The sequence below is a fragment of the Haemaphysalis longicornis genome, unplaced genomic scaffold (assembly GCF_048455015.1).
Source record: "Haemaphysalis longicornis isolate Haplotype H1 unplaced genomic scaffold, Haemaphysalis longicornis Haplotype H1 scaffold_4, whole genome shotgun sequence".
NCBI lineage: Eukaryota > Metazoa > Arthropoda > Arachnida > Ixodida > Ixodidae > Haemaphysalis > Haemaphysalis longicornis.
This window is the reverse complement of record NW_027526361.1, coordinates 43,294,640-43,311,390: the sequence shown is the minus strand read 5'-3', so window position 1 is coordinate 43,311,390 and position 16,751 is coordinate 43,294,640. Positions and strand designations below refer to the sequence as shown.

Sequence of the window (16,751 nt, the reverse complement as noted above, 5' to 3'; positions counted from 1 at the left end):
CTGACCCGAGCACTTCGGAGCTGGCGCCACGGGGACGTCCTTCCTTATCATTGCAAGAGTCAAGTCCCACATACACTCTGTACGTGGACTGGCACGTCGCGCGCCAGCCTCGTTCGTGGAAGCCTAGCGTGCTCCGAAAAGGGCGCCTTTGACTTATTAAGTTTCTGAACTGCGCGGCGACCCCCCCCCCCCCCCCCCCCCTCTCTCTCTCTCTCTCTCTCTCTCTCTCTCTCTCTCTCTCTCTCTCTCTCTCTCTCTCTCTCTCTCTCTCTCTCTCTCTCTCTCTCTCTCTCTCTCTCTCTCTCTCTCTCTCTCTCTCTCTCTCTCTCTCTCTCTCTCTCTCTCTCTCTCTCTCTCCTCTCTCTCTCTCTCTCTCTCTCTCTCTTTTTTTTTCTCGACTCTTATAAAAGGCTCCATAAGACACACGATAAGTTTTCTTTCTGAATACAGGGCAAGCATCTGCTGACTGGGTGTAGCGGGGAGAGTCTGACTGACTGTCGACAGGTGTAATGAACCAGCAAAGCTGATCTTGAGGAATTATTTATGAGTGACGTCTTTTCAACGCCGTGGAAAATATTTTCACAGAAGTTGTTTGTGAAAGGAACACCAAAGGGTAAAAACAGGTGGCCTGTAACGGCAGATTACGGTGCCTGTATACAAGTAGCAGTTTATTAACACAGCAAGAACCGTAAGTGCGACAATTATTGCCACCCCATAAATTTTTCCATGCTTTAAGCTTGTAAATACTTTATGGAAAAAAAAAAACATGATCGGGCATATGAATGTGAGATAATGTGTGGGAACTGCCTTTTTAAAAGACGTAAAGTTTAGCTTGGAAACAGTGTCCTATAACCACAGGTTATAGCTTTGTTTCAGTTTCGACTTCAGTTAAATTTTTTGCCGTGTTTCTACATGTATGGGCAAGAGATTTATGTGGGTGAATGAAAGTTGCTGTCTGTTTTTACTTCAATGTCTCTACATACGAGAGCCCATGGTTATTATGGTGCAACCTGCTGCGGACCAGTCACGGAGGTATTTTCTGCATGGTCTTCGAAATGGCAGCACCACACTGACTCGGTCTTTTCAATAGGCAGTCACTCAGCTCACTTTGTTACGTGCTCTTTTACTTCGCGAAAAAAATTGAAAGTAAACGTGAGACGTGGAGCGGAAATGACATGCCAGCCGGCTGAGTAAGGCTTATTCCTCCAGCTAGCCAGGAGAACTGCTCGAGTGCCGCTGGGCGCGCTTCTTCGAGGGCTGTCGCTGGCGCAGAGCTGTTACGCGCAGGTTTGCTCTAGCCGGCAGGCTGCTCCTGGCCGCTCGCTCACGGGCTGCAACGTCGCTTCAGCTGGGTCGTAACAGCCACGCTCTTCTCAATTTTGCTTTCAAAATCACCGATTTTCGCCGGTCGTTTGCACTGCACATGCTCGTATTCAGCTGTTATATTTTGTATCTCATAGTCTTTTTAGGGAAATAAGGTCGGAATTTTTAGTGCAGTCGGCCTTTAAGTGGCTGTCAAGACATGCAATCACACTCAAGAAATGGCATGCATTTCTCACCCTTTCTTTGTCTCACTCACTCTGGCAACAAGGACGGACCCAGAAATGCTTTTGCCATGAAAAATACATTGCCGCCGTCTCGAGGAGTGCCGCTAGTTATGTTCTCCCTGGTCGGTTCTGTGGCAGGGCCTCCACTTGGACCCCACGTTGGACGACCTCGTGATGCTGTCCAAGAGGCTGAGAAGCGCTGGCAGCGAGGTGCACCTGGAGATACTGGACAACCTGCCCCACGCCTTTCTCAATTTCTTGCCCTTCAGCAAGGAGGCGCACGAGGGCTCCAAGAGATGCGTGCAAATGATCGGGCAGGCACTGAACATCCAGGGGCCCTAACTCACGCCTGCTCCCCTCCTTTTGTCACGTTCTTGAAGACCAAGACGTATTTATGGCATTGTGTTTTTTATTTCTGTTCTTGCGTTATGGGGCTACTCTTTTATTGAGTAGTACGTACTTTCTTTAAGTTAATATTTGCCGCTTATTTTAATAATTTATGCTAGGCTTTATAGCATAGCTCGAGTACCAGTGAAAATATATGTTGCGTCAAGCTGGCTCTTGATGCAGTCTCATTTTATTTTGGTGTACATGTTACAAAGCTAAAGCTACTGCTTTACGTATCTTGTGCCTTCAGTAATGTTAAGAGAGGGCCTTTAGCTGTATGTTTGTGGGAAAATATGTTTACACATGCCCTGTGTGGGTATTGTGAAGAAAATAATAGCTTGTAAAAAATGGTGAATGTACTTTATATACTGGTGTTATACCTTTTGGAACAAACATTTGTATATAATAGACTAGAATGTGTTAGTCATTTTTTATATTGAACTGTGAGAGCGTAAGCATTATTGCTGCTTTTCCACTACCTCATTTGCAGGACCACCGACGTCACTATATGTGTACTTTTCTTATTGGCACAGGAATAAAATGTTGAAAAATATCTGTTATTGGGCTTTTATTTAATACCTTTGTTGCTTTAGATTTTGGCATTGCTCCAAGCATTGGTGTACTCGGCAGCTGATATGCATAATCAAATTCACCCTGCATTTGTTTGATACTTGTATATTTGGTAACCAGGCTGAATCTAAAACCCTTATATTAGCATATCGGTATCTTATTCCTTTCTCGAATTTACTAAGCTTGCATGTTTTTATTGCTCCTCCTCGTCAAAACGCAACTTAGGAGCAGTGAAGTCGACATACAACTATCAGACATGTTCTTATAACTTCAAGCTAATCTACATAACCTAGTAATGGTCATAAAATACTGGTTTTATCACCCTGGTCTTCTAGTAAGGTTGTCGCGAAACATATTGTCATGGGACGTGGTAGACAATCCCCGTGGCGCCATGGCCCACCACCAAGGATGATGACCAGAAGGAAGAAGCTGTGAGCAGGCCGCAGCCAGCCCAGGTTCAGTTATGGCCGCATGTAAATAGTTCGCATTATGTAAATAAGATACATCGCTTCATCACCACATGGTTCATGTCATCTGCCACCACATTACAATATCATTGCTTTAATCATCAGCATCATCGTCAGCAGCAGCCTATCTACACCCACTGCAGGGCAAAGGCCTCTCCCATGGATCTCCAATTATCCCGGTCCTGTGCTAACTGCGACCAATGCATCTCCGCAATGCATCTCTTGATCTCATCTGCCCATCTAACTTTCTGGCGCCCCCTGTCACGCTTGCCTTCTCCAGGGATACACTCTGTTACCCTTAAAATGACCATCAGTTATCTTGCCTTCACATTACGTGCCCTGCCCACACCCATTTCTTCTTAATTTCTACTAATATGGGGGTGGGAGGGGGGGGGGATTAATGCTTTGCAGGCGTGCAAAGTGAAACTCATTGGCAGTCAAGTTTGAATTGCGTGGCGATAGTTTTGCAGGAAGCCAAAATCGTGGAAGCTCAGTATCATTAATACTGCCATGAGAAGTTGAACCATGGTAGGACAGCTCTCGACAACATGTGCGTGCACGCACATATGAACTATGAAAAGGCCCCTTTTATCCAAGGGGCCCTAATGCAATGCAGAAAGTGTGGCAGAAGTGACGTCATTTTTAGGAGGTCCAAGAACAGTGGTGTTTGATTTCTCGCAGCTACAGCATGGTTTAATGCCACGGACAACTTTTACGTTGCGCCGACAAAGCAATGGGTGCGAACACATTTTGCGGCAGAGAAAGCAAGTACAGCTGGCATCCAACAGCTTTCGCGGGGTTAGCAGGTTTTTTTGGTGTGCTCTGTCAGCTGCTCTTTGAACACCGCGGCGGCCGCTTATCTGATCGAGGTGAAAAGCAAAAACGCTCATGTTTGCGAGATTTCGGTGCACGTTGAAGATCCCCAGGTGGTCAAAATTAATCCGGAGCCCTCCACTATGGCGCGCCTCGATGCCTGCGTTGCGTCAGCGCGTTAAACCCTACAATCAATCAGTCAGTCAGTGCTTCTTGAACGGAAGTAGTGGTGGAGAAAGTGGGATGCAGTAGGGGAGAATGGGAAAGAGTAGTGGGCCCTGTGGATGTCCTATCATGGCAGAAGTGGCTTCACAATAAGTGACTTCAGGTCCTCTCCTGGGTATTCTTTCTTCCATGAGCAAACATGCGTGTAGGGTGTTGCAACGATATAGTAGGAACGTCTTCAAAAATTTTTGTGAGCAAACCCCCTTGCTCGCACTCAGAACTTTTTCAAATTCAAATTTATTCAGAAAGGTACAAGAGTGTATTAACATTGGGGGAATTTACAGGAGGAGGTCCCAAGGTTTCAGAACCGCAACCTTCAGAACTTTACACAAAAGTTGTGCATTCTTTTCAAAAAATGCTGACAACACTTACCTGCTTGTTTCGAAATCAAATGAGGGAATGAATTTATTTATATAGAAGTCGAATGCCTCATATTGAGGAAGAGGAAAAAAACTTTGCAGGTGGCATTGGATCACTTCGCACATCCATCCCACACACGGGCCGCATTGTTAGGGTCATTTGGGGAAATTTCTTTCCAAGAGGGCTGACGGGTGTATTGGTGGTGTCTTTATGCCCACCCTGCACGTGGACTGAACAAGTCCACTGAACAAGGTTAGCATATTTTACAAAAGACTAGAGGGGCATGTACGTGTCCTTTTGGTTCTGCTGCGGTTTAATCCAATCGTCATATGTGCGAACATAGTGTTGTTTGTCTCTCCGAGTAAAAACGATTTTTGCCTGAGGGAGAGTCAGCTGGCATTGAAAAAATTATAATCCTAGAATGGCGGCACCACCTGGCGTGGTGTTCACAACCAATCACGCAATGCGACTTGCAATAGAGTGGATTATTTCATCACATTTCATATCCACTCTAAAGAAATTCTGTCTGATCTTTTTAAAAGAGTGACAAGAAATTTTTTACCTGCTGCAATTGGCAGCGCACTTCCGTGAATCGGCACATGCCCTTCAAAATCAAATGCACCCGGGGTGAGATCTTGGAGGCTATGTTCCACTTCCAGTGTTCTGTTATGAATGTGCCAGATGACCACCAATTTTTCATAGACAAAAATTGTTTAGCCGTTCTTGGTGTTAAGCAAAATAGACCACAACACGCCACCATCATGTGAAATGTGAGTGCGAATGAAAAAGTGGTTTGCGTAGCAAAAATCTTTAATGGGGCCATGAAGACAAAAAAAAGGTGGTTGATTCCTCTGTCATAGGAATTGGTAAAACACGAAAGTGAAATGTACAGCAAAATCTGCAGCTGAGCATGATTTGCGGGTCGGCGGCTGTCTTGTGGGTGTGCTTTGCGAGTGACGTCCTGCTGGCGGGTCGCTTCAGCAAAAGTGTTCTGGCGTCCTTTGCAAGACGGATATGACATCAGTGAAATCTTGGTGTATCTCAGCATAAAACATTGCCGTGTTAAAATATAAAACCCGAAAACGAAAAACCCTAAGTACAGTAAAAGCTCGTAAATTCGAACTTCCGGTCAGATCGAACTTCCGGTCAGGTCGAATTAACAGCACAGCGCAGCCCAGCATAGCCCTGTATCTTTCAATGTGGGAAAGCTACTGATAATTCAGACGCGTCGGTATCCGGAACAGTTAATTCGAACTATGGTCCCCTGGTTTCCATCGCTCCTTGCAGGAGAAGGCGGCCCAGAGTGATTACAATGTGTCACAAATCCAAACCAAGCCAAATTTACTAGAGATGCAAAACATCGAATACAGAAAAACAACAGCATGGTGCGCGCTACGCTCCGGCAAAAACTCATTTCGCTTCTACAGAGGGTGCCGTGCCCCCAACGCCAGTGCTCCGGCGCATGCCATTATTATTTAGGAAACATTTACGAAATTGCCTTCCACAAATGGGTAGTAGCGCCTGATTAGCAACAACAAGTCCAGAAGTGGCTTCTTTGAGTTGTGCCTGCACAGTGTGGTGCGATTTCCAATCATTCTAGCGCCCTCTCGCTAATTCGAACTCCACTTAATTATGGTTACCTTTGAGTTCGAATTAACGAGCTTTTACTGTATAATGTACTCTTTAGAACTAAAGGTTGCTTACCTGCGAGAAGACCCTTTGTGCAGGGGTGCACCCTTTACAGGCCGCTTGCTTCGTTGTACTGGCGTCATTTTCATGATGGATATGACGTCAGTGAAATCTTGGTGTATCCGGGAACAAAACACTTTTGTGTTAATAAAAGTTTGTTTTATTCGAAAGATTTGGTATTTTATAATGCCCTCAGTATTTGTCCGGCAGCAAACGATGCTTTATTTACAGCGAAATTAATCAATTAATTCAAGCAAAAATTTCTATTCTCCCGTTGCATTACCCAAAAACAGAAGTTTGTTTACTGAGGCATAAACAGGGCTAACGATATAAACAGAACTTTTGTTAGCTTGGTTACCATCTGCCAAGATGATGTTACGATGCTGCTCAAGGGCCGCTGTCTGCACACGATTTCCTTTCTGGCCAGAGTTGTACATTGATAGTAATGGTGTCAAAAAAATTGCATGAGTATGAATCAACAGGCAGTGTCACATAAGGGGCAGTCACTTCGCCAGTTGGCCAGTGTCATGTCAGACAAGCCCAACAAGCCAGACGGCTGGGCAGCATCCACCGGCATAGTGCGCATTGCACGCACTACGTGTTCGTTCATAAATTTCATTGTTTACCTCACCATGCTGCCTTGACCCTTTGCGACACGGCGTGTTCACGCAACTTTTAAGAGCATTTTTGTAAGTTACAATCGTCATCATCCCCACTTTAACCGCTCAGCCAGTACTTGCATATTCCGCTCTACGAAACAGTGCTGCCATCTCGTCAATGCCGCTCCTTTACCATCCACCAATACTTTACCAAAAGAGAGCAAGATGAAAGCCTCTGCGTTCTACGGTGCGTCAAGTAAATGTTCTTGGTGTTACCTTTTCTGTCTAGTTAAAATGTTTATTAAAGCAAAATTGAAGCTGTTACCTTAATATATCGTGGCTACAGATCACAAAAATGTATCATCTTCTATTGTAGCAATGGTTAGGAAACGGTGGTCACGTTTCCGATGGCGTGTTTACGATTAGGACACGATCTAATTTATTAACTACTTATGAGATCAAGTTGTTTATGGCTTTTATGTGAAATTTGGGTTATCAAAAGCATACACAGATTGTTACAAATTTTCTGATCACTACATCTTAATGCGTGCACCACAAAGGGATAAAAAGAATGTGCACTAAATTTAAGTGCCAATAGCCCGTTCTGAAAGCTTATAATTCCTGGTCCATTTGCACTGAATTTTGTCGCCCTCAGCCAATCGCAACAAGCTACCCATAATACGTCATAGTTTCACTGCGGAAAAGTCACTAGTGAGTCACGTGGCTATTCTCTGTTTTCCTCATTATACGGCTTATTTGAGTGAAGTTGACGTTAAAAGTGGTGTCAGTGTATTCTAACGAGGCCATCTTCCGAATGAACCAAACGTGCATTTTGTCTTCATCGCCGCTTTAAAGATGCTAATTTATTGTTGCAACGCGTCCTGTACATACACGCACAAATTTATGGTTCTGCCCTTGCATTAAACGGGCCATGAAGACAAAATGCAAGTTTGGTTCATTAAAAATTTAAAGACCGCTTTCTCCTGATAACAATAAATTGTTGCAGTTTGCGCTCGTATCGTTGCTAATCAAATAATCAAACAGCAGAATATGGGCCAAGTGGGGGCCAGGGTATATATCTTACCGCAAACTTCGAAAAAACAATAAATGGAAATACTAAAGGAAACATGAAACAGTGGCGACTCCCCAGTCACTTTCCGGCAACTTTTCTATGACATCACAGATATTAGTTTGTGTAATTGGTGGCCGCCAAATATAGTTTAGACACATGGCCGGACGAGTGAAGTTGGCATGAAGTTGGACCTCAAGTTTCATTTAATCGCATCACGTGAGTGTTAATTTAGTGCTGGCCCATATGATGTCACTCCTGCATAACACGTCGCTGTAGCACATTTGAAAGTTTCTACTTTTAGCGTTTTTTCGGTTAAATAACGGCTTTCGCGGCAAGAATACATGGAACTGAGCGAGCTACTGAGGCCCAGTTCTTACAAATTAAAGTTGTTTTTTGTCTTCATAGCTTACTTTGACAAATACTTTTTTTTAGAAATTGTCGAGGGTTCTATGAAAGCGAACATATTTCTGTCAGGCTCCCACTTGAAATTGAAATTTTATCAATGATGTCAACAAAACATATGCCCTACCCTTCATTTTGTTCATACTACTTAAACGCATGAAGGTATATCTCTCGGTGAAGTTATTTCGGTGCGAGATCGATGCTCCGCGAAAATATTTGCGGAGACTCCACCCCGGGGTGAAAATTAGGTTTCCTACAGCGCCAGCGGGGGCGCTGCTGCTAGTGCGCCCCTCTTTCACCTACCTCTCTCCTCTCTCTCTCGCTGATGTCTGCTCGTTTTGTTTTGGTACGTTTCATTTCCCCTTGCTTTCGGCGCTTTCGGTCTCCACGGGGAGAAAACAGGATTTGCGGCGGCGGCGAACTCGGTCATGTCAAGCAAATGTTGTGCTGCAACAGCGACTCGGAAGCCCTCGAGGACCGGCGCAGCGATGCCGCTCCGGGGAACTGCAGCCTGGTGAACATGTCGCACCTGGGATGGTCGGGCGCCGGCCAATACGAGATGCTGGCACAAATGGTACAGGGGAACATCGACTACTTTAAGGACGTGGAGACCGAAACAGGAGGCAAGATACTCGCGCATTTGAACTGCATGGAAGAACTGCTGCACGATATCGAGGAACTCGTCCGCCCAATCTTGAGCTCGGCGCACCTGTTCGACTTGGACTCGGAAACGCGAGCGAACGGTTTCAGAAGCATCGTTACAGTCGCGACCAGGTTCGTCGGCCTGACCGTCAAGTTGTGCCGAGGGCTGCAACTGAAGCGCGGATCGCCGTTTTTCCGAGGAGACAGCTTTGTCAAGGAGCTGGATGTCCACGTCAACATCATGCGGGGCATCAAGGCCGGATTGTCGATTTTGGGAGTAATGCTGGAGCACACCGAAAACGGAAGCCTCTTCGTGGATGAGAATTTGACGTTTAGTGACCTGTTCGAAAAGTTTGACAGCTTCAACCCGACGAGCTTCTACGGCCGGTGCATGGGATTTTACGTGAGTGCAAGTTTGGCGATCGTTGCTTGGAAATAGTGTTTAGCTTCCCTGTTGTCGTGATCGAGGAGCGTAACGTAATTGCTTGACTGATGACAGGCACCTGGCGCAAGTAAACAGCTCTTTTTCCTTCTGCATTGGCGCGTGCCGCTGCAGGAAAATCGTGGACAGTGACATAACTCGAATGCAGTCGTTAATGCATGATACCTGCATGTTTACTTCCGCCAAGCTCGTTTTGAGTACGCAGAAACTTTTTCTTGCCAACATTAGACTATGGAAACATTGTATTATAGAATAAGTAAAGCGAGATCTGGTAGCTGGTATCATTTTGCACCAATTGTCCTGTACGTTTAATAAAAAAAATCGAATATTAGGGGAGTTCAATGCAGTTACATTCAAACATGATGTGTTCACTAATCTCGATCCCCCCTCGCTCCCTTCCGAGAAGTTGGTAAAAATAATGTGTGAACTTTTTTTTTTAGTTCTTTAGTGTCCTGTGTACGTAAAGGGACCATGAAAACAAAATGCAAGTTTTGTTCGTTTGAAATATTGCCTCATTTGGATAACACTGGCACCACAAAACTTTAATGCAAACTTCACTCAAATGAGCTATACAGTCTATACAGTCTACGCCACTTATAACAATATCCAAGTGCCAAGGAAATCCCATCGTTATAACCGATAATTGTTATAAGCGGGTTGCAAACAAAAAAGACGGAACAGAGCTCAAAACATTTTATTCGCATGCCAGCAAGGTGGTACTACTACTAATTTGCGCAAAAGAAGCCGCAGTAGGTCACCTTTGTTTGCCGCGTGTGAAGCTAGCGCAAATCTTTTCCAAGAGCATCTATAGGTGCTTCACCTAGCTGAGGTAAATGTCCTTGGCGCAAACAAAGTCCCCGAGGGACTGTGTCACACATTGGGCCTCCTACGAAGACACTACCTGAGTAGGCTGCGCAACCGCGTCATTAGAGTCGTCACTGTTGCACTTTTGGTGTACAATATCACCGGATTCAATCGTTATATCCGATAGCGTGGCACCGGAGCATTGTAATAAGCAGTTTATTTTACCATAGAAAGAATACAAAAATTGACGGTGCCTGCCATAGCTGTTCATCCATCGTTATATCCGATATATTGTTATAAATGGTATCGTTATAAATGGACTCGACTGTATAGCGAGGAAAGCAAACTACAGGCATGTGACACCCTAGCTACTTTTCCGCACTGAATTTCTGATGTATTATGGACAGTTGTGCGATTTGGTAAGGCTGTCAAAATCTAGGAATTATGAGCTTGCAGAACAAGCTATTTGTGCTTATATTTAGTGCACATTCTTTTTATAGCAGTAAGAATGCTGGGGTAAACAATGAAAGTTGCGAGCAAACACGTAAACATTAGAAGCACCATTGTGTATGCCGTGCACTCGGGCGCATTGAGCTCGTCTGACACGACACTGGCCAAATGGCATAAGCGACATTGCCACTTAAGCTTTCATGAATGATTACTGTGAACCTAAGCAAAATCCAATCAAAACAAGAGAAGTGCAGGCAGCGGTGCTTGAGCGGTATTGTTACACCATCGAGAGATGTGGACAGTAAACAACGCAGCAAAACCACCGTTTCGCCATTTGCAGTAGCCTTAGTCAACATACTAACATTCGTTTTAAATACATTCCCTGAATACGTCATCGCTGACATCACGAAAGACGATTTAGAGGGAGAATTAAAATTTGGCTTAAAATGTTTAAAACTCAGTGAATAAAGCATCGTTGATTTTGGCGCACGTTAAAGATCCCCAGGTGGTCAAAATTAATCCGGAGCCCTCCACTACGGCACGCCTCATCGCCTGCGTTGCGTCGGCGCGTTAAACCCTACAATCGGATCAGAATAAAGCATCGTTTGCTGCTGGGAAAATCCTTGGGCACTATAAAACACCAAATCTTGCAAACCAATGCTGGAAAATAGAAACCCTATTTAAGCATTTTCTAAAATGCTCAATAAACAGTTTTGTTCTGCCCACAGCTTTCATTTGTTTCAGTCATTGAGCAGAAAAGCTGTTGATACTCTGTGTCAATTCAATTTCTCTCCAGTACTGCGATGCCATCAGGCGAACACTTCGCAAGGGCCATGCTGTGCTGTCAGCATACCGGGACCACTACTACCAGACTGGCAGTGGCTTTGGGAGTACCACAACACTGCTATGGAGGGTTGGCAAGTACAGCATGGACACTGAGTTGAGAGCCAAGCAAATGGTGGAGATGCGCCGAAACGTCCACACTGACTTTCTCAAAGCCATGTGGTCACTCAACGAGCAAGCGTTCCTTAAGGTGTGTGCTGTTTCCTGATGGCACCTGTCTTTGTTGTACGTGTGCCGTCTTTTTGGCCTGTATGTTACTCTCAGTGAACTATGAACTGACTAGCTCGCACCAAAGTTCCTACTCTTTACTTGTGGCATTTTTAGCACTTGGTGCTCCCTAAATAGGTTGCACTATACATGTGTTCACAATTGTTGTGTTAGTGTTACTTAGTGTAGGTCTTTCTACCCATGCTCTCCTCATAAGCGTACCTAAGATGTATGTGTGACTAGTGCAAACTACAGAGGATAGACTACCGCAGCAGTGTCACAAATTGGGCTTGATCATTTGCTGCCATGAAAGCAGCTTTAGCACTGTGTGTGAGATTGTATTAAGGGGGCACTGAAATGAGCAGTAAAGATTGTATAATTACTTTGCAAAATGAGAATGTGCAGGCCACATTTTGATTTTTTTTTATGGCTTGTTTACAAAGCGAGAGAAGTGTATACTACAGAGCCACCTTCCTTTCACCATCCTGTCGATTTGCTGACGTCAGCCATGACCACACACTGTGAAGTCCAGGGGGCCGAATTTATCAGACTGCTACGGTGTTTGTAACCTGTGCATCCGGTGTGTGAACATAATTGGGAGGTAGAGGCAAGTAAAAATTTTGAAGCCTTGGGTAACATTGATTGACGATTGTGGGGTTTGAACACACCAAAGCTACACCTAGGCTAAGAGATGCATTGTAGTGGAGGGCTCTGGATTAATTTTGACCACCTGCAGATCTTTTGACGTTTGCCGAAACCTCGACACATAGGTGTTTTCACTTTTCACTTCCGTCTGAAAAGCAGCCACCGTGGCGGGTGCCATAGGTAACATGAAAATACTTCGCGAACTGATGCGACGTTACCACTAGTAGTTGTTGATGCGGCCATGAATGGCCCATGCTTCTCTCCTTTCGTACATTACGTATAAACTGAGGCCCTAGACCAATGCTGCATAGCAAAATAATGGATTGAGTGGCTTCAATTTTACAATGCAGCCACAAGTAAGACATTGATAAACTCACTTCAGTGCCCAGTTAAAAGCTCACTGATGCACCTAAAGTAAAAAACCTGCAGGCCAGTCAAAATGTTTACAAAGGGGTGTGTGTTTTCAATACCAAAATTCAAAATCTTGCAAATAGTTGCAGGCACCTGAAAGACACGATAAGGGAACCAAACATTGGGTGCTCAACTGATTCAGGTATATTTGTTTACTTGGGGGTTCCTTTTGTCGGACAATTTCAACTGCCAGCCTCTTTTTCTTCTGGATTGTTTAAAAATAATGTTAAACTGTTCCAGGGTGGGTACATTCAGCTGTGCTCTGCTTCCCTCTTTCAGAAAGTGAACAAGTTCATCTCTGCGTCAGTTCAAGTGGCCTGTGACGTGGTAATTCCCCTTGAGCAGTTGAAGCTGCCCAAGACCCGCGAACCGTCCGTGCTTGTAGAAATTCCCGTTCCCTCGTCGCATGGCCCCGCTGCCCCCATACGGTGCCGGCTGATATCATCTTCAGTCAGAGACGGGATGGTAAGTAAGGGCTACTACATTTAATTAAGCGTGCATGTTGTGGGGTGTTCAGGCAAGCTGTTCGTAACGTTTTCGCATCGCCTTTCATTCAGGGAATATGAATTGCAAAGCTGTTAATTGTTCAGCACTTTGTGAAGGTTAAGGCAGACAATGAGCCCCAACTTGGCTTTCGTTCCACAGACACCTTTGACCTAAGCGTGACATTAGTGAAAGTTAGAAAGCCAGAGCGCATTTTGTTTGTTCAAACTTTTGGTGGCAGTGGCTTGGCACTAATGCTACTGCTACTTTTCTTTAGTACTGCCCATTGCGGTCGTGCTCTGGTTATGGTCTGTATTGTTGCAAAAGTTTGTGGCAACTATTCGTTGCTGAGATTTATAAGATGAGCAGGGTTATCAGGTGAAAATGTGCTACTTCCTGTCTGCCCTGTGGTCTCCTGTTTCTTTTCCCAGTTGGGCAGACAAACCTTACCCAAATAGTTTGTCTCAATTTTTTACCGGAAACAATAAAGCGCTCTTTTTGTTTTTGTATGAATGCTACCCTAAGCCAGGACATTTGTGTGCTTGTCACAATGTCATCAATGTGTCAACATGGCCATTGTGTGGCCTTATCTGCAGAGCTTTTAGGGCATTTCTGCATTTAAATATGTATAATCATCGTATAATTAAAATATGTATTATTTCATTATAAGTAAAGACAGCAGCTGATGTGTGGACAATCAATGCTTTCAGCTTGTATGCGAGCCGAGAGTAACACAATCATCTTTGTCTGCCCATATTGACACGGCTATCACTTCCTGTTTGCTCAGCCAAACAGCTTGCTCTGAAGCCACATGTGTTGCAATCTGTTGTTGTGGCTTGTTGCAAGCTCTGCACGTACTGCGTGAGCTATGAATCCGGGGCGTTGTTCTTACCCTTGTTGTGTTTATTTATTTTTCCTCTCTAGCAATCTCTGCTGCCTAGCAACCTTGTCAACTCATCCACCGTCCTGCCTGCTTCTCATGGCCTTGTGCTGCATTTTCACGGAGGGGGCTTCATTGCGCAGTCAGCCGAGTCTCATGAGGTGCGTCACAGTATGGTGGGCGATCGGAAGAATTTAAACTTCCGGGTTAATTAATTTCTTCTTCGAAGGAATCGGCAGGTTGGGTGGAATGATTGGTGATTGGTAATGGATGTATCCAAGCGCACCCACACCGGCTCAGCCCTCTCCTTGTATTGCTCCAACGTTGGTCTAGATTTTGGTTTTTGCTCCGCTATATAACAAATAATCCAGAGGAGAGCAGTCATGATCATGTTTGTCATCAGGAGTGACAAGGGTCCGTCATAGGCCGCATTTGGGATTTTCCCAGCTCACTGATGAGGGTCGGGACTACAGTGATGATACAGTAAAACCTCGTTACAAGAGACACTCAAGGGAGCCAAAAAATCTGTCTCTTGTAACCAAGGTCTCTTGTATGCAATGTTGCTAACATGGCGAACATAGGAAAACCAACCAAACCTCTTTCATTCAAATGTCTCTTATAACCAAGTGTCTCTTGTAACAGTGTCTCTTGTAACGAGGTTTTCCTGTATGTGCCAAGTTAGGGCAAATTTTTCCTATAAAAGAAAAATTAAATCCAGCTCATGCTTGTCCCACACCAATAGCTTGTGATAAATCCACACCTCGAATATATATATGTGTGTGCGTGCGTGTGTGTGTGTGTGTGTTGATTTCTTTTTATGTGCTATCTGTGATGCTCTTACCGCATATTTTGCCAGGTCTGGTAGGGCTTCTCGAAAAGATGTGCTGAGTAATAAAAAAAAAAACGGCAGCTTCGTGCTTGTACTAGACATTGATGTAGATGTGCGCAAATTTTACTGAAGGGTTTTCTTAATCTATGCTGAGTTATTGAAGAGGTCAGGAATGGTGTTGTTATTCAAAGGATTTATTCTGTTGAAATTCAGCTGGTCGCGCACCACTTTTCCTGCTTCGCATTTTGCAAATGAGTTTCTTAAGGGCTCATAAAAGTAATACATGTTGAACACAGTATGGCTGGGCAGGTTGAACAGCTCAGTGCCTCTTGGGTCCTCATTTGTTATTTAAATGAAGCAACTGAAATCTATGTTTTTCACCTGCAACATCAAATACAAATATACATTGAAATGATTGAAGTGGCTTTCAACTTTGTACACATAGAGGTTTCCTTTATCGTATTCTTGTGAGCAGCCTTCCTTGTGCTTTATTCCTGGTCTGCTCCGGAGGGCTTGCATTTTTTCTGCAGTATCAAAAATAACCACTCTTATTTCGTTCTGTAAGTTGAGACGTTTTAACCCTCTTTTTTAAGTGAAGCGATTAGCTATTATGCAGGCTTAGTATCGTCCACACACACATCACACATTCATACCTGTTGACTGACACAAACAAGCCACGGTGTCATCGATGTGGAGGGCAGCTATCTGTCCTTCATGTGCTTATTGAATGCAAGATGTGCAACATTGAAAGGAAACGTCACTTTAATGAAGTTTACACATATAATATTCCCTTGCACCCTTCATTATTTCTTGCAGACCATCCCATGTTCTCATACAAAAAAGTTTTTAGCTACCTTGCAGACGTAGATTTTTTAAAACACATATCTTACTGCCCATAACCTCACCTGTGCGCATGACGTGTTGCAAAACAATGGCGGGACCTGAGGCTTTACACCTTAGGTGCCTGCACTCACTGTGTTTTAATGGGACCCTATATAGGCACCCTTTCTCTTAGTATACTCATTATGTTTTAACATGGCCCTATACACCGGTTCTCTTAAATTTTTAATCTAGTGCCTTTATTACAAATCTTTCTCATCTCATTCACGATTGTCATGGCGCTCTTTGCCTTTGTCGGCCTTGCGCCATTAAACCTGAAATCATCATCAGCTATTATTTGATTGAATCAGTTGAGACGTTGAATAAGTTGAGACCCTCCCCTTTGAGAGGAGTGCTGAGATATTTTTATTTGGTTGAATAGATTGTTTTGCAAACAGAAGTGGTGTTGCACTATCAAGGCATGCAAGGATAATCTAGACATGCCTTACTATGGCCCACATCTGTACATTCTAGTCGCGCTTTGTTCGTGGCAACTATTTAAAACTTTCCAGCTGTAGCTTCGGAGAGTGGATTTGGACGGTGTCCTCTTTTTGGCTTTCCCAGATCTACCTGAATGACTGGGCGCGGCAGGTGCATGCACCGATCCTGTCCGTCGACTACTCCTTAGCTCCAGAGAGGCCTTATCCAAGAGCGCTGGAAGAAGTGGCCTTCGTGTATGCCTGGGCCCTCAACAACTGCCACAAGCTGGGTACGCACACACCCCTTGTCTGTAGCTGTGGTACTAATCTGTGCTACGCGTCGCGAGCGAAATTGGCCGCGTACATGTATTCTGCTCTGTAAGACAGGCCGATACGTCAAACGGGTGTTTTTGAGGCATCGCTCTGGGCAGAATATAAGTCGGTTCGTCACTACCATAGTGACCACAACTGCATGGTCGTGGAAAGTAGAGATTTTAGTCATGCTTTGTGGAGTTGGTCAAGGGACCTTCATTAATACGTCAGAACCTGTTTTGAGCACAAGCATATATTAGGTTACTTCGAATAGCTATTCGTGGAATCTTCCATGGCATTTTTTATTTTCCACACAATCTGTTTTAAAAAGCACTAACGGCAGGCACTCTATGAAAAAAATAATGCATGTGGCT

General features: G+C 44.4%; 2 protein-coding genes across 2 annotated transcripts in view; both read left to right on the top strand.

The window, feature by feature from the left end:
• LOC144178602 (hormone-sensitive lipase-like) overlaps positions 1-2,492 on the top strand; it is a 29,681-nt gene extending 27,189 nt beyond the window's left edge. Inside the window, exon 8 of the mRNA XM_077706565.1 lies at positions 1,686-2,492. Within this exon, the coding sequence (XP_077562691.1) occupies positions 1,686-1,889 (204 nt within the window). The 3' untranslated portion in view covers positions 1,890-2,492. The remainder of the gene's footprint in view (positions 1-1,685) is intronic.
• Positions 2,493-8,434: 5,942 nt separating this feature from the next.
• LOC144178601 (hormone-sensitive lipase-like) overlaps positions 8,435-16,751 on the top strand; it is a 30,344-nt gene continuing 22,027 nt past the window's right edge. The window contains exons 1-5 of the mRNA XM_077706564.1: positions 8,435-9,176; positions 11,266-11,502; positions 12,855-13,040; positions 13,983-14,099; positions 16,211-16,355. Coding sequence (XP_077562690.1) covers positions 8,457-9,176; positions 11,266-11,502; positions 12,855-13,040; positions 13,983-14,099; positions 16,211-16,355 — 1,405 coding nt within the window. The 5' untranslated portion in view covers positions 8,435-8,456. The remainder of the gene's footprint in view (positions 9,177-11,265; positions 11,503-12,854; positions 13,041-13,982; positions 14,100-16,210; positions 16,356-16,751) is intronic.